At 29.2% G+C, this 19,474-nt stretch overlaps 1 protein-coding gene across 1 annotated transcript in view; it reads left to right on the top strand.

Annotated features, from left to right (window-relative positions):
- Window positions 1–19,010, top strand: part of LOC135950789 (uncharacterized) — an 82,331-nt gene extending 63,321 nt beyond the window's left edge. Inside the window, exon 4 of the mRNA XM_065500316.1 lies at window positions 18,521–19,010. Coding sequence (XP_065356388.1) covers window positions 18,521–19,010 — 490 coding nt within the window. The remainder of the gene's footprint in view (window positions 1–18,520) is intronic.
- Window positions 19,011–19,474: the final 464 nt, after the last annotated feature.

The raw sequence follows: 19,474 nt of genomic DNA, 5'->3' as shown, positions 1-19,474 counted from the left end.
AAAATTTAACAATCCAGATATCGGGTAATATTTTTTTTATTCAATTCAATTCATTTCGAATATTAAACGATTTTGAATAATAATTTTTGGAAATAGAGCATTTTGTCTCGAAAAACATTACTGGATCACGTTTTCATTTCATGTCTCGTAGTTTTGTAAGAGGCATTCTGGCCTAAGACTTGAAAGAACATTTGGCAATCTTGATCTCTACAATTTTCATCTTTGGAAGATTAGGTAACTATATTCTGTTCCATCATATACAAATTTCTAAATTCTAATGTGACACAATTTTTAAACATTAGATATAAGCGATTAAACATCATTTCTCGTGAAAAAGTGGAAATTGTTGGAGCTTGTATCCAAATTGTCAACGTGATTTCTAACCAAGTAAAGACAACAATCAGATGATAAGAAAAAATATTACTCTGCAAGATAATCCGGATAACGAACAAAAGCTTAACAAAAGTCTACATAATAGGTTTGCCAAAAATTCTAACAACAAAATATAAAAATATTAACAATATGATTTAAACATTTGTTAACCAAAAGTCTTTTAAAAATCCATGCTCAACTCAAATATAACCTAAATTTCTTAAACCTATTTAATTAACACTAAAGTAACCTAAAATTATGAAAATTATTTGTTAAAAACTAAAATAACCTAATTAAAACAAAATGTCTTAAAACTAAATTAACCTAAACAAATCATTTTAAACAAGCCTCAAAATTTTGCATAATTAAACATCAATCAGAATTTTTCAAATATGTAACTTAACCTAATATCACAAACTATTTTAAAAAAACAAAATTTAAATTTAACTAAAACATTACTAATTTAAAATCTTCAACATAATTTCTTAAAACTTACAATTTGATACAATAATGAAATGAATTAAAAAGTCTAAATATTACACAAAAATTAAATAATGTGATTATTGTTAATCAAATTGTAGTTTTTCCAGAATGAAAATGTTGGCAAATTTTGAAGATTTTTGTTTAAATTTATAATCTTAATTTAATATCACAGAAGAAACTTAAAAATCTAAATTAATCTATGTTCTACTAAAATCTAATATTGCACAATCTATCTATCTAAACAACTAACATATATTTAGTTATTATGAATTATTACTAACTTAAATGGCAATCTACAAAATAATGCAAATCCATATTTAAATTACACATCAAAAAGAAATTCTTCGAAACCACATCAACGAATTCTTGTTGGAGGCCTTCATCAGATCGGTGTGATGCGGTAAGTCGTTTACAACATTTTTTTATTATCATAATTTTGCATTATCTTTATTAAGAAACAACATTCATCATAATGCAATTAAGAGTAAAGTTATGTTAATTTACAGTATTCTTTATGATATGCTTAATTAAACGCAACTCTTTTACATGATTTTGTTTTCTCTTTAATTAAATCTCTTTGCAATAACAACGAGGTAAATGTTGAATTTTGTTTCTTTGATTTGCCTAAAATCAAATATTAATTAAAAGAAGAAAAATATTATTTCTTAACCCTTTATGAACTTATGTATAATTATTAATATGAATCAAATAGTGTGATATTTTATTCTAATTATTTTTCAATTCAAGATTATTAGTTCCTAATAGATAATATTTTTTTATAAATTTGCTTTTGATATATAATTATGTTTAATGGGTTGAATAAATCAGTTTTTATAATGGAATGCTAATTTAAAATCTTCAGGTGTTTTCTTTTAATGGATCCAATAGTTTAATGTATAATTGATAATATAATTTCGGGGTTTCTTTAATTTGCCTAAGAAACTATGGCAGGAGAGGGTTACGAGGCAGTATCTCGAACAACATCATTGAGAGATACATATATTAAGTTTATTCGATTAACATCAGCATCTCTTTTCAATATGACTAGATTTGGGGCAAAATTCGCTTGTATTAAGTAATCTAGTTAGCCTGGTCCTGACATCTTTATTCAAACACAAAATAGGGAGTCTATAAAAGACTTTGTAATTGAACATGCATTTAGATAGGGAAGGACCGAACTACCCCAATCCGACTGTTGCTAGCAACTTAATGGCTCCCGCAGTCCTCTCTCTTCTAAACTGCCCACACCCAATGCGGTTTTATTTGTTTTTACAAGTAAATTGTAATGGGAGGTTTTATCTCATGTGTTTATGGTATTGCAACATTTTCACATCGAGTTTTCGTTTTGTACATTACAGAGGCGCATAAGAAAAATTGTCAATTTTCTAGCAGTACCTATATCACTTTTACAAAAAAAATGCATGATCTTGCTTTTGGTCAAAGCAGTACAGATTTTACTAGATACATGATCAGACCATAGCACGTTATATGTGATTGTCCACTGTTAGCATCGAAGTGGAAGGCCTTAATGGCCCCTTGCTCTGCTTTTGGTCTCTCATTAAACAGGGTAATTGTTTAATGAGAGACCATTAAACATACCGGGCAGCTATAAAATTATTGAACAACATCAGATCAGCAAGCGGAAAACTACTCAAAGATGATAACGGAGAGCTCATAACAGCTAGGGACCAACAACTGAAACAATGGCATGATTTTTATGAATCCATGCTAACACAATTACCTCACCGGGCCAAATGTTGTGCCTCGCACTACGAAAATAGTTATAGAAATATCAGCAGAAATTATATCTCTTAAGTACAATAAATTCCCAGGACCCGATAACATATCCATGGAACTGCTGTTAGCAGAACCAGATTGTAGTACTCAGCTTCTTTTACCAGCCATCAGGAAATTTTGGCGTAACGAAACTCTTCCTGAAGTTTAAGTAATTATCGTCAATGCTAAGTATGGTAAACAATGTAATTGCTGTTACGCGTCGTATACGAAAACAATAACAAAAATTGTCGAAGATTCGCCTTGATAGAAAAGATAGTAATATTTATTAGAATACTTGGTTAAGGGCAAAATTATGATGTTTAGCTAGCTCAGTGGTATTAATGGTTCTTAACCCGGTTTCATAGACGCTTAACATATAATACACTCTTTTGCTTAAACTACCACAGAGTGTAAAAAAAAATCTTCAAATATTTTAAATAACAAAGCTATTGAGATGGCAAGATGTTGTGCCGATTGGGGTACATTTTTCCCTCCCTACTGACCAATAGACTGTCAGACGCCGTGACAGAACACATACCCTGAATTTAATTTCTGTCCCTAAAATGACATTATTATTTATCTACCAAAAGAAACATTTTGTATTGTCTATCCTTCCCATATAGTAAAAAAAATTAAAATTGCATCTTTTTATATTTCATAACAATAATTAAAAGTATTTATTGAAAAAAAAAATAAGAAAATAAAAAGATCATAATGTAAACAAAATAAAGATCATAATTATTCATTCATAAAAACAGAATTGCATGAATGAGAAAGAAATTAAAGAAAACGAAAAAAAATAATGAGTATCAAGAAACAAAGTGGTAAATGAACCAACAAATAAAAGAGAATTACTTATGATAATAATACAAATTACAAAAATAAAGGGTTTTATAATTTACTCACAACCAAAATAAAATTTGTGTTCCATTTCATGATGTTCCGATTGTAGGGCCCAGCAATCAATTCATAATGATGGTGATGTTGTTGTTGCTTTTAAAATAAAAACTTTTTCTTGTAATTAAAATATTTTAAGATGTAGGTTTAGCAAATAATAAAATAATATAAAAGATATTTTAAGTTACACTCGAAAAATTATGTTAGTATAATTTAAATTATAGTTATATTTTACATAATGATTTCATATACAAATTCAAACATTTAAAAGTATAGATAATTAATATTAATTTTAAGTAAATATAGTTGTTTTATTTCATCTTTTAATTAATTTTTTTATGTTTATATTGTATTTTAGTTATGTTTTTATATTTGATTATGAATACTTTTAAATGTTTTTACATATTAAAGTAATACACAAATTTATAGTTTAAAGTTAAGTTATAATATTAATTCACAATCAGATTTTTATTTTTGTAGTTTTGTTTAAATAATATTAATTTGTTTAAAAAAATGATGAATTAGGTTTAATTAAGTAATGTTGTGCAATAATAGTTTTAAATATAAGTTAGATTGAATTTGTGTGTTTTATTAAAAACGTGTTTTATGAAAAATTAGGCTATTTTAAGTGCATGATTAGTTTAAGTTTTAGAATATATGTATGTAGTTTTATATGAAAATCTCAATTATGTATTATTAATTAGAAATTTTGAATTAGTTTAGCAAAGTTTTAGCAAATTTAGGTATTTTAAAAGAATTTTGTTTTTGTATGTGAAAATGTGATTTTTCTTAAATTCTGGATTATGACCAATGATCACATGGTGAAGCTGAAGACGGTAGATTTTGGTGTCTCACTAATAAAACGTGTGGTTTATGTGGAAACCTTCCACCACGAGTTGGAAATTGGGTACTGAACCAGACTTTTGATGTTTTCCAAATGATTTTTGGGTCGAGGAGAAATCCACGACCAAATTGAAAATGATTTCCTTTGAGGAATAAAAATAAAAAGCCTATATTATATTTGGACACATGCTTTTCTAATGAAATAAAATTCTCACCTTGTGTTATAAACGAAATTTTCACTAGATAATTGTTAGAATAATTTTCTTATAGAAAATTGTTGTCAATGTCTTTTATTTATTGTTTTATTAACACAATATATTTAGGTTATTATTTTCCTTTAATAAAATTATATTATTTATAAATTCTTTGTTTTCTGTTTGTCATCAATCAATGTTCACTAATTTAAACAAAATTATTAATTTTAAGAAAAACACTTATCTTCACTTTGACTTTTTGTCTTTACGGTCACTTTGATAATGAATTTGAAAGTTTTAATGAGATGATTAAGTGCGTTTTAGAACAAAAAAATGCGTTGTTAAATTAATATATGTAATAGGAGTGTAAAAGACAATGGTATGTATATTTGTTTGGTCATAGGTGAGAAAAAGACAAAAAGTAATAATTTTATGAAACCAAAGTTATTACCATATATGGTAATGAATTTGATGATTTCAGTGAGTGTAATTTCAATGTTACAAACATAAGTACATACCTACACTAATTGAGTGAGAGAATTGATAGACTTCAAAAAAAAAAATATAAATCTGTAGCATGCTATAATGAGGGAAGTAACACCTAGTAGTATCAACCAACATACTGTTTAAATGTTTTCTAAGCAAATGTTAGTAATTGTAAAATAATCAAAATATTTTGCAAAAAAAAATTTCATAACATTGCTCATGTAATAAATAAGGATTTGGCCCCCATAAATCATACTTACACTATGTCAACAGCTTAAGAATAGTAGTAGAACTGTCAGTGGAATGGAGATCACATCTTTATGTCACATTTATCGTCTTTGAGAAGGCATTAGATACCCTAAAACACAGTGCAATATGGCAGGATCTCGCTTGTAAAGGTGACTTTATACTAATGCTACGTGCCGAATACTTCACGCGAATCAACTAAGTGAAAAAGTCACTGACAAAACTGTGTGCTTTCACCCTTTCACTTTAATTGTGTACACGTGATGGAAAATGCTACCAGTCACAGTACGTAGAAATTATAAAGAAATTTCCGACAATTCCCAGGAATTCCGGGGAAAATTTTCTCACGTATGAATCCTTGAAGTCTAACATAAAAAAACGGAATCGATGCGTATTAACGTGACAAATTTTGAACATCATCGCATACAAGACCAAGTCAAATCAGAATGATCAACAAGTAAGAGTACTATATTCGGCCGTGCCGAATCTTAAATACCCTCCACCTAAAATGATGGTATAACAACTGAAATAATATAACAATTGTTAGAAATACTAGTTTACGCAGAAGATATTTTATTTCAAATGTACAAAAAATTGTATCTAATTCAGCAATTTATAACTGAAATTCCTATTAGAACGTTTGACACAGTTAATTATTGTCTTTTAATTGAGAAATTGTAGTCTAAATTTAATTTTTCTAAATCTTCGTGTAAATTATTATTTTCTTACATAGGTAACCGTAAACAGTTTGTTGGAACTGGGTTAAACGATCTACAATATCTGAGTGTCAAAGTGGCGCACAGTGTTATGAGAAAAAAAAGAGGGAAATAAATCTGTAACTTTTAAACCCTTAGTCTGATTTTAATGAAATTTCACATGCGCAAAGAGGAAGTGTTGTCGAGTTTAAGTCTGGACCTCATGAAATGAAATTTAACAATTTATATACTTAATCTTATATATAAATAGGCCACACGTTTTTTTGTGGTACACTTTTAAGTATGTTATTTTCCACCAATATTGATAAAACATATATGGTTGAAAAGGTTTTTTTCTGTAAATGTGCAAAAAATATTAAAAAATTCGTTCCATAAAAGTGGTAAAAAGCGTTTTAAAAGTGGTCGAATTTCGGCCACCAGGCGATCTTAGTAATTAGTTAATACGTTTGGATCAACATTTTTCCCTTTTAACCTCAAGTGAAGAAACAGAGTATAAAAGAAGGGTATACAAATATATTTAGACAAATTTCAAAATATTTGTGGGAGCTATGACCTATTATGATTCGATTGTCATAAAATTTTTTTACGTGATTTTTATGTATTTATATGAGAGCTGTGGCCAATTATGGACCAATATTCACAAAATTCAGTATTATGATTTTTGAATACAAATTACTGATCTGTGTACTATTTTGGTTTAATATGTGGTTGCTATGACCTATTATGGTCCTAAGTATTTAAGGGCTATTTTTGTAGAATTTCATATAAACAACGCTATTAACAAAGAGTGGATCTTATATGGGAGCTATGCCGAATTATGGACCAATATTTAAAAAATCTTGTAGTACGATTCTTGGATACAAATTACTGATCGGTTTAAAATTTTGTTTCAGTATAGATTTTTTTGGGATATTTGTGCAGGTTAATGTGTTTTCCTGAAGTGGTTCTTATATGGAGGCTATGACCAATTATGGGCCTATCATCATAAAATTTGGTACATCGATTTTTCTATATATTGAATAAATTTGTTTTGAATTTCAACCTGATAACTATATTTGTAAGAAATTTATGAAGATTTTAGTGATTTAAATATGGACCGATATTCACAAAATCCAGTAGTATGATTTCTAAATATAAACTACGGATGTGTGTGAAATTTTTTTTTGATATTGTTATTGTTTAGATATTTATGTAGGTTATTGTGTTTTACGGAAGTGGTCCTTATATGGTATAACCAATTATCGGCCGATCTTCACAGAATTAGGTACGGCGATTTTGGTATATACGGGGATTATTTATATTGAATTTGAACTTGATAGCGACATTAATAAGACATTTATGCTTATTTAAGAGATTTTCGGAAGTGTACTTTATATGGGGGCTATGGTCAAATATGGGCCGATCCACGAAAAATTGTGTAATACAATTTTTTTACCACGAAATTTATTTTTGCTGAATTTTATATGGATATTCCTATTCTGTAGGCATTTATAGACCATAGAACCATATTTCGGGAAGAAATTTGTATGGGGGCTAGGAGAAATCTTGGACCGATTTTTATAATTTTCACCAGAGTTACTCCTTTTATCATAAAAGTGACGAGTGCAAAATTGTATGATATTACCTGCAATATATTTACAAAAAATGTCCAAAAATATGTGAAAATTATCAATTTTTTTTTGAGGTTGTCCCGCATTTTAATACATAACTTTGGTTCCACTGTACCGATTTCGCTGATTTTCAATACCAAACTGATTAGGACTATAATAATATTGTTTGCGTATTTTGGACGTGAGCGTGTTTTACACAGACGGACAGACAGACAGACAGACAGACGGACATGGCTCAATCGACTTAGAATTTCATAAGGATCAATAATATATATACTTTGTTGGGTCTCAGATGAATATTTCTCAATGTTACACACGGAATGACAAACTTATATATACCCTCATTCATGAATTTAAAATAAATATAAAAAATCAGCCAAATAGCTCCAGCCGTTCTCACGTGATGACATTACATACATGGACCATTTAATTTTTATATATGTAGATATGTATGTTAAGATTTTTTCGATCAGTCTCAGTATGAAAATTTTAACATATTTTTCAATTTTCAAATCGCGATATTTTTACATCGGAATTAGTTTCCATTGAGAAAGTCAATGATATGTGGAACATATTGTATATATTATGTATGTGGTAAATTTCAATAAATTTGGAGATGGTAAATCTAACTGCTGTCCGCTTTTACATGGATTCTTTAAATAGATTCTATTAATATTCTTTAAGTTTGATGTGGATATATATATCTAGAATTTTTGTAATAAAGAGAAGTTTTTTACATATTTGTCTGATCATCATTAGAAATTTTCATCCTAATCATTCCTAAATGAACAACTTTTCACAAGCATTTAACAAAACAGTTTAAATCCCACATAAACGTTTATACTTTAAATATTTAGCAATTTTTCAGCTCTCCAATACACAAATATACTCTAACAAAAATCTAACATGTCACAGTTGAGTAACTTTAGCATGAGCAAAAATATTACAAACAAAATTTTTTTTCCTCATTTTCACAAAAAATTTAAAAAATGTAAATAAACTAAACTTAACGTATAAATAAAGTGAAACATTTTTAACATACACATGCAAAAACGAGTGAGTACCATTGAAAAATGTAGACAAAGTTAAATTTTTTGGAAAATTTATTTTAAATTCATGTTTTATAAAAAATTTTCTTTATTGTTGTCAAGTAATAAACTATGAAATTGTTTATACTGGTAACCGATTTGAGTTTATTTAGGGTGAAAATTGGCTTTAAGCAAAACGTATTTAGTTGGAATAGAAATGATTTAGTGAAATTATTTTGTTGAAATGGCACATTTTATTGTTGTTAGCTTTTTATATAAAATATATTTAAATAAGATATTAGCCATGAGAGTATAGCTATTGAATCTTAATGCGGAAATAAATGTTTTTTTTCAAATTTTAGAATAACAATTGAATGGTTTTAACACAACAATACTAACAAAAAGAGGGAGTAAAACTGCACAAATAAACATTTGCATAAAAACCTTTAAAAAACCCAAGAGATTTAAGAGCACATTTTAGAAAAATACTTAAGTAAAGTGGATAAAAAGTTGGACAAAACTAAGAATGAAATCTAAATATTTTTGCTTTATTTTTTTCTGGCACTCAAATAGAAGCACACACTTTTTTCTTTTAATGTTTAGAATAATACCATTTGGTGTGTGTGATAATAAAATGAAATAAAATAAGTTCTTACAGGCGAATAATTCTCTCTTCAAAAATAGAAAAATAATTTTTAATACGCATTCGAACAATTGAATTGCAAAAATATACTTAGTACAAGAAAATACTTATAATGGAGATAAAATAGTTGGGAAATATATATTTGAAAGAAGTTTTATCAGATATTACTGAATAGAAAACAAGTAAGAGTTCTATAATCGGCGTTGTTGTAACTAAAATACCCTTCAGCTTCGGAAACACTTGTCAAACTCAACAAGAACAGCAGAGTTCATCTAAAAGCAGGGAAGGTAATGTTCTATATTTAATGGGACCAAAAGGTTCATATCTATTATTAGCTGCTGAAATCTGGCCAGACCATAACAGGGACCGAATACAACTAATTCAGAATATTCAGCCAGACATAAAACTTTAATATTCCATCATGACAACACTCGGCCACATGTTGAAAAACCTGTTAAAAAGTGGAAGTTTTGCTTTACCGATCGAAGCAGAACGATCTCTCTTTGGGATACGCTTCACTTTGTAACAGAACATCCGATATTGGCTTGATTCGGTCTTGGCCTCAAAAGATGAGCAGTTCTATTGGCTCGGAAAAATACGTCGCCAGAATGATGGGTAAAAGTCATAGCTTAAAATGACCACGACTTTGAATAAATTTATATTGTATCAATGTTTCAAAATAAATGCCAAAATTTTGAAAAAAATTTCACATTTTCATGTCATACATTCAATACAAATTACATGTAATGGGTAAAATATAATTGAAATTGACAGTAATTGATGAAAAATGTGTAATAATTACTTTTAAAGTATTTAATACCAACCATGTAATTACACTGTCCAACAAATTGAGACTTTTTGATTGGAACAGAATAGTGACCCTTTAATTCTGAAAGAGCATGTTGAGTAAATCATTTTTGTGGAATAAACTTATAGTCCAGCTGGTCTGAATTTTGTTTTACAGTGGGTCAAAGTTTTCATTTTTTTGATCTTTAGGGCTCAATTTGACCCTGTTTTTGAGAAAATCAAAAAATATTCTAGGAAAATTTTTGACGGAAAATTTTAATGGGGTCGCCAAAGATAACAAAGTTGTAAATAAAGCTCTTTGCGCTTAATTGGCAAAATTACACGCGAGTCTCGCATTTTTTAAAAAAAATCACAAAAAATCTATTTATGATCCGATGTATATATATACGTAGTTTATCACTTTGAGGTGAAGAGTTATTTAGGTTTATTTATTTATTTTTTTTTTATTTTTTTCGATATTTTTTTAGTTTTTTAGATATGTCGTACAGTGCTTTGTTTTCATATAGCAGACGAATAAAAATTAGTAGAATATTACCATTTGGTAAGATTAAGAAAAAATATAATTCTTGAAAAAATCCGTGCAAGGACACGGATACCTCTCATATATCCTGAACATATAATTTTGAATAAAATTCATAGTTATGCTCCTAACATTTTAAAATTTGGTTATAATCATTTTAATAAAGTTATTGTTGTTTGTGAAAATTTTTTTTACAATCGCAGCAAGGATTCGGGTGGCTGCCATACATCAAAAAAAACCTATAAACCTGAATAAAATGAAAAATTTTCAGAAATTATTGTTCTCTTATAATATTAGATGCAAAATTATGAAAATTTCATCGGAAGGATATTCATAATTCCAAGACATCAAAATTTCAATATTCTGTATAACATTTAATTTTTTTTAAAAAATTCGTAAAAATCGTTTGTTATTTTGGAACCAAGCATTAATTTAGTTACTAAAATTTCAATTCTAGAAAGGATTTACATAACTGCCATATATCCTTTTTTTTTAAATATACTGAAATATTGTATATATTAATAATACTTTATGCCATTTAACTACTTTTGTTAAATAATGCAATATTTCTTAGTTATTTAAAAGAAAAAACGGTATTATTTTATAAAAAACCAAAAATCTGGAGCTATTTCCCCAAACCATCAAATTGAAAATTTACGAAATGGTAATTTATACATTTAAACAAAAACAAAATTTTAATAGTTTTCATACGAAAGGACAACTAATGATTACATTTTCTTATAGATAATACTTAAGGCTATTCTATAGTGAAACATAATCAAAATAGATTATTTTACTAATATTCCAACAAAGTTTTAGAATTTCAGGCTTACAATAAAAAAATGTAATTATTAAAAATTGCGCAGATTAAACTGTTAAACCATAAAAAAAAAATATTTTTCTCCATAAAATTTATATTGAAAATGTACTGACTTTAGCGACCTCTAGTGACGACAAACAGATATATTTATAAAAACGTATTTATTTATTAGAATGAGTTATTTAGTTTACTATTGAAAAATATAAATTTCATTAACATCAAAGACATGATCTTGTTTTTGATTTTTGTCCATTAAACAAAGCACTGTGTGTCGGGCCTACGGTGTTTCGAAATTGTTTTTTAAAATATCACCAATATTTGCGATAAAATTTCGAATACTATAAAAAATAATTACTAACAGTTCTGTCGTTCCTATAAAAAGTTACACAAAGCATACAAAGTTGGTACATGTAAAAATGGCCGTTTTTTTACGTTTTTCCCAAAAAAGTCCTTATATATTTCCTTTTGGAGAAAAAATTTATTTTGTTGATTTTGAATCCATAATTTTGACTAGTGGAAAATGTAGAAAATTCTTCCTATTTACAAAAATACATAAAATTTTTAAGAATTAAATATTTATAGAAAACTTTTTGCAAAAATATGGGAAAAAAATGTTAAAATGGTATTAGGGAATATTTGTTTTTTCTTTTGTGTATAAAATCAAAAGTTATTGACAGATTTCGGCTTGTTTTGTTTGGAACTATGTTTTCTATAAGCGTTGGAAAAACTAATAGCGTAGCTGCCGTTTTAAAAAATCAGAAATTTCGAAGTTTTTATAAAAAATTATTTTTTTTTGCCCAAAAAAATTTATATTTCTAAAACGATTGTTGAATTTCGGTTTTTTTATTAGTTTTACGCGCCGCACAGTGCGGCCAAATGTACCTTTGTCCGGCCAAAAGTGAAAAATGTACAAAATGATCCACAAATTTGTATATGGGGGTTTTTGGGGTCGCTGATTACGAATCCGTCAGAATTAGCAAATTCAAAATGGCCGACCTAATATGGCGTCATTTCATACGAAAAAAAATTAAATGAATTTGCTAATTGATTAAAAGTTTTTGTTTTGATATTTTAGGGTATATAATTGAAAATATTTTATGAAAAAATTATATTTTTTTTCAAAAAATATTTTTTTCTCTTATTTTCATATACATATCAAAAATAAGCCGAGCTTTTTTTCCTTTTTTTACGTTAAAAATTTAGACGCAAAGAGCTTGTGATCCGAATTTGTTCTATTTCGCTCTTACTCTCTTAGCATTCGAAACAACGTTATTTTAAACTTCTAATTTTTCTGTTTTTTAAGAAACTATGGAGCTACCTTGTTTTTTAAAAAATAAGGTAGGCAAGTTTTTATATAGAAATAACTTTTAAATGAGAAATTATATCAAAATTTCGATCTGACAGAGTGGTGGTAAATGAAACGTACTTTCTATTTATGGTTTTCTAAATGACCATATTTTATGACGACCGGTTCATTGAAATACCTAGAAATTTTGGTACAATGTTTTTGGACGATCGGTCCGTAGTGAGTCGAATATGGCTCCCGCTTCAGAAAAACAATTAAAAGATAATACATTTCTTAAAATATTTTCGCTTTTAAGGATATCTGAAATCGTACAACATCACAATTGGTCATTATAATTGATCTATAATAAACTCAAGATTTAATAAATGACTAGAAGTGTAAGTGCTTTATTAGCAGTAATCTGTTAATATTGTATACTTTCTGTCACTTTGTTCGAATTGGTAGTCCATCTCCGTTTAAAATCTACCACACTTTTGGATACCTTTTTTGTGCTCTTTAATTCTCTTTTAGCAAGATCCCAATATCTCTCTACTGGCCTTGGCTCTAGGAAGTTTAGAGGATTTACCTCTCTTGGTACAAATACCACATTATTGATCTTGTAACACTCAAGACCATGCTTACAACAGTGACAGGGTGATAAATAAAGCCAAAAATAAGTGGACACATTAAGAAGTCGTATGAATGGAAGCATCCTCTTTTGTAAACATTCACTGATGTAAATTTCGGTATTTATAGAGCCGTTTGTAACAAATGTTTGGCCTCTTTTGCTGCAACTGCATATTGCTTGTCATGCCAAGAACTTTTTGGGAAAATTTTCTGCTTTTGGGTCCTAAACTTTTCTTCAACATTCCCTAGAGCATCAGCAACATAAAAATATTTACCCGAAATATTTCATAGGTACGTTTCGTCATCCATTATGCAGCAGGAATATTTTTTGTATAAAATTTGACTTCAATTTCCGTGCTCTGTCTTTGACCTCACAATTTTTAGCAGCGTTCCTGTCAGGAACTTTTTGAGCCTTGTAGGTTTTTAAATATGGTCCCAGTACTAAGCTAATCGGACTGCTTTTCTACCGGATGTGTTGGCTTTAGAAACATCATGTGCACAATTCCTTCTAGATGAATCTGGTTTTCTATTAACGAACAAATTCTCCCGAAACTGTTTAATAACATTGGAAACAGTTTGACGGCAGACCTTTGCTTGTTTGGCCAACTTTTTGTAGGACCCTGTTGAGTTTTGTTGAGAATATTTAATAATTTTAGTAAGCACTTTTTTCTAGTCACTCATTTATATCAGATTTACCACAAATGAATATAATTGACATTAAGCATGATAACTGACACGCTTTACAAAGATAACTTGATAAAAAAAAATCAAATAATACTTGGGTGAAAAGTTTTAATGAAAAACGTGTGTTAAGGTTTTTTCGATCTCAGTCTTTAAGTTAAATTTTATCAAAGAACCCCATTTAAGTTACCTTTCTGACGACATCAAACACAAGTATTACCGATTTTTGTACAAAACTGTGTACTTGGGAGTATTTTCAAGTTAAATGAAGCGTATACTTTATATTAATGGTTAGAAAAAATTATTCAACACTCATACGTACAAGTGGAAAAGTAGAGCACCCATGAAGCATCTAATAACGAATTTAAATAATAAGTTATAAATTAATTATAAATTTGCTTTATTAGAATATAATATTTAAATATATTAATGACGCCTAAGGACATCATTATGTTTAGAATCCTTTAACATTATAACAATTTGCATAATTAAATTAAAACATAATTCTACTTAAACTATACTTTATAAAAGCATTATATTATCCATCTTAAAATAACAATATTTAATTAAATAAATTAAATTAAATCGCATTACTTTTGTTTTTTTTTGAGATTAAAATAGACTTTCAAAAAGCAAAAATAGCTTATGTAAATAAATAAAAATATAAACATGTTTTTTTCTTCTTGTTATTTTATATTTGCGAAAATAATACAAACTGACTGACAAAATGAAAACATGAAAAAAATAAAACTTTAATCTTTTAATTACACATGATGATAAGTAAACAAAGTTGAAATGAGATTTTAAGTTTTTTTCTCGAATATATTGTATATAAAATTACATACAATTATACTCTTTTGTACTTATTCTCACATTTCAATTTAAGACATCAACAAAATTGTTTAAGAATCTTTGTGTGTTTTAGAATTTAAAAGAAAAATAAACCACAATAAAAGCTCAGAAGTAAATAAAAGCTCAAAGATAAATTAATTGACAGACGTTTCGACAAAAATCATTTGGGCTTATAAAAAAAAATATAAGTCCTTTATTGAATTTCTGCACTATACAAATTTAAACAATTTATTATATATTGAAATATATTGCAAATTTAATAGAGTGAATAAACTTGCAATAACAAAACATATTGCAATTGTATTAAGATAATGATATTTAGTGACCCGACAGACGTTGTTCTGCTTAAATTAGAAAAAAAATTTGTGTTCGATTTGTGAGAAGCTGTTTTAATGTGTAAAAGCAAATAACGGTTATCCAGAAATTTTTAAATCAATAACTCAATATGTAAGAGTCGTATTGACGAGATTTATCAGAATTTATGTTGATATTAATCAACGTAAAAATAAAAGTTCGCATGAAACTCTTAAAAAAAGAGTTTTAAATAGCCTTCATAAAAGAACTCTGAGGAGTTTTATTTTTGCCATCAGAAAATAAAACTCTTTTTGTTTAATTATTTGTTTAAGAAAAAAAAAAAACAACAATTTGATAATAGGAATCAAACATTAAAATCCCACATAATTTTATTTTACTACAATATATTCAATTGCAATGCAAGTTGCTTTACAAATTGTAATGATCATTGCCGCTGCAGCGGCAAGTTTTAGGTGTTAATTTACATTAAATGATTTTTATTTTCTGACGGGAAAAATAAAACAGCTCAACTGACTTTTATTTTATGAATGAAAAAATAAAACTCCTCAAATGAGTTTTTTTTCTGGCGGAAAAAATAAAACTTCTCAAATGAGTTTTTTTATGACGGCTATTTAAAACTCTTTTTTTAAAGAAATTCTTGCGAACTTAAATTTTTGCTGTCTCAGATGGATATTTAATTTTAAAGTCTCAAAATAACCGTTATAAAATAACCTTTTTGATATCATTTACATCCGTTATGGTCCCTGGTAAAAAAAAGTAAAAAATACGTTTTTTTGAATGATAATTTTTATTTATATAGGTTTGGGGCATAGACAACAACTAGATAGGTAACTGAGAGCCAAAAACCTAAGTCTGTGTCAGAAATCTAATTCATGAGAATGTATTTTGTGTTTGTATCACCCGCATGTGTGAAAAGAGAGTAATAGTTTACTCTCTCCTTCCGTTCTATGCGTTTATTCTATAGTTTGGGCTATGATTGAATTACATTTGATTTGAAAATATGTACAATAATGATGTTGATAATAATAATGGTGTTTAATTTACATTTTAATTGAAAGATCGATGTTCAGTCAACCATTACAAAGATTACCGATCCGACTTTAAAACTCGGTTGCATACTTGACGACATCATCTTGGGAAGTAAGGGAACAGAATCCATCAATTCAACAGCAATTATATTTGAATATTAAACTTCAATTCGTCGATATCAATATTTTTCGCAGCCAATATAGCACGTTTGCTCAACCGATGATAATTTTTGTAATTTTGTGCAATGTTTGGAAACATTGGTGAATTGGCAGAAAGTAACTGGAAATTAAATGCAGCCTGTCGAAATGTCAACCGGGATTTTGCCATTGTAAAAGTCCAGCAATTGCATAGAAAATATTTCTCCAGATTGATCGTTCTGCAGCTCAGCACGCATGTTCACAGTCAATTTGTGTTTCTTCCACAAACCTGAAACTGGATTTCCTTGTTTCCACCGTTGAAATTTCGTTGACGGTTGATTGGCATTTCGGTGTATAGCAGCGTTCGGCCAAATTCATCATTCCGTCACATTTCAGAAAATCTGATAAATGTTGCTGATGGCGATCGATCAACGAAGATTTATTAAATATGGAGTATTAGTGGACAATTTTTCTTTCTGTAAGAATCTTTTGTGGACTATTGCGAACTTAAAAAAAATTAGAAAAATCTGCGATTTTAGACACATCAAAAAAAAGTGGGCGTGGTCAATTTTTCTTTCAGTAAAAACATGAATTGGAATACTACGGACATTTAAAGAAATTAGCTATATTGGTGCAGCCGTTTTCCGATTTTACACAAATCGTAAAAGTGGACGTAAAAGTAGGCATGGTCAATTTTCATTTCCGTAAAAACCTAAGTTGGACAATGAGGAAGATTTAAAAAAATGGTTCAAGAACGGTCCAGCCGTTCTTAACTGACGCAATTACCAATGAACGACATTTTATTTTTATTTATGGGAGAATCCATATCAAATCGGACAGAAAACTGCTATTTTTGTATTTGCCATCTTCGATATTAATGAAATTTACTAGACAGGGTTTCTCAAATCAAATTCAAAACAAGTAAGAAAGTATGGTCGGTCAAGCCCGACATACTATGACCAACTATCACCATGAAGTTAGGTCGTGTGATTTATGTCTATAATAAATTTAACTATGTTGAATTCTGTGTATATACCATCATTTTTAAGCGATTTATGCACGTTGAAGTGATTTTCGGAAGCTATGACATTTGTATGGGGGCTATGTGAAATAATGAACCCATTTCAGCCAGTTTCAATAGGCTTAGTACTTGGGCCGAAAAAATTATATGTATCATATTTGATCGAAATATCTTCAAAATTGCGACATGTACTCTGCGCACAAGGTTTACATGGACAACCAGCCGACCAGCCAGACAGACGGACGGACATCGTTTAATCGACTCAGAAAGTGAGTCTAAGTCGATCGGTATACTTTAAGGTGGGTGTAAGACTAATATTTTTGGGCGTTACAAACATCTGCACAAACGCATTATACCCTCCCCACTATGGTGGTGTATTAAAAAAGAACATGAGGACACCTAAACTCTCTACTATATTCGTGCAAAATAATTTCGATGGAGACTTGATTAGTTAAGGAGTTATAAAGACTATCGTAATACATTAGAACATTATAACAATATGACCTAATAGCACACCGTTTGAGTCGCCCCATTATATAAATTGTTTTGAATTTAAAAACAAAAATTAATCCATATAAAATGTATATAAACTATAAATTGTAGAATTGGCGGCATCTCTTAACATTTGTAATAAAATTGATCAACATTGGACAACCCATCCAAAAAAGGTGGCAACAAACCACCAGGAGGAAATCAACATTATTTTAATATGGGTAAAAGAAAGACTGCAACTAACATTTTGAGAAAAAGCTGAAAATATAAATCCTAATTAGAAAATACTCTTCACAAATTAATAAAGACAAACGTGAAGACGTGTCAAAAGCAGGTGGTCTGGATAGAAGAAGCTAATTTTAAATTATTTTGTCTTTGAAAACATGGTTGGTCTAGTGTTGACTCCCGAACAGTTCTTTTGATACCCCAATATCCACCTGATATGTGCAATTCTCACCGCAGGTTTTATTCAAAGAGGTTAATTCACTACCGAAACGCGAAAGGTCAAAAAAGTACTTGATAGATGGGAAGAGTTGTGCCATCAGTTATCATAATTTCAACAAATAGATATATATCAGTGCTTAGTTACCAGAGCTGTAAGTGAATCATTTTTTTTGATTTTAATTCACTATGAATGTAGATGTAGAAGAGATTGGCAACACAACAGATCCCTTGCTGCTAAGCAGAGGCTGTCCATTGCAAGCAAGAAATTAAAAAGAGCCCTTCAGTCTGAAGAGGATCGCAGAAATCGAAACTATATTGAAAGTTTAACCAGTACTAAGCACACAAACTTCTCCCTTTGGAAGGCATCTATGAATATTAAGCGACTGGTAGAGGGTCAAAGTCCGATAAGAAAATCTGATGGTTCCTGGGCACGTAGTGCAAAGGATAAAACCGTAGTTTTCGCTGAACACTTAAGTAATGTGTTTCAACCAAACCCCCCATCAAATAATTTTGTGTTGGGGGATTTACCTGTTCGGATAGGAACAGACTCCGAACTAATCAATGTTAGTATAGAAGATGTTCAGACGATCATAAAGGACAATCTTAAACTAAGAAAGTCTGCAGGTTATGATTTAATTACACCTTCCATGAATGCCTACTGCCTTCTAGAACTCACAAAATACTAGATTCTTACCTATCGGATCGCTTGTTTAGGATAAAATACGGCGATTATGTGACAAGCGACTATGCGATCAATGCTGTTGTACCTCAGGGAAGTGTTCTAGGACCAACCCTGTACTTATTATACACCTCAGACTTGCCCGAGCCCGAAGAATTAACCATTTCCACCTTTGCAGATGACACTGCAATTCTTAGTTCTCATGTGGACATAAATGTAGCATCTAGAAACCTTGATAATTATCTCAGGCACGTGGAGACGTGGTTAAAAAATTGGAGAATACAAGTGAACGAAATTAAAAGCAAGCATGTAACGTTTTCACTTAGGAGAGGAAATTGTCCACCAATGACACTAAACAGTGTGAACATCCCACAGTCTGACCACGTTACATACCTTGGCATTCACTTAGATAGACGTCTTACTTGGCGTCGGCACATAGAAGCCAAGCGGCTCCACATGAAACTAAAAGCT

This window comes from Calliphora vicina, chromosome 2 (genome assembly GCF_958450345.1).
Source record: "Calliphora vicina chromosome 2, idCalVici1.1, whole genome shotgun sequence".
NCBI lineage: Eukaryota > Metazoa > Arthropoda > Insecta > Diptera > Calliphoridae > Calliphora > Calliphora vicina.
Note: the sequence above shows the minus strand (reverse complement) of the source record. Positions and strands in the feature narration are given on the sequence as shown.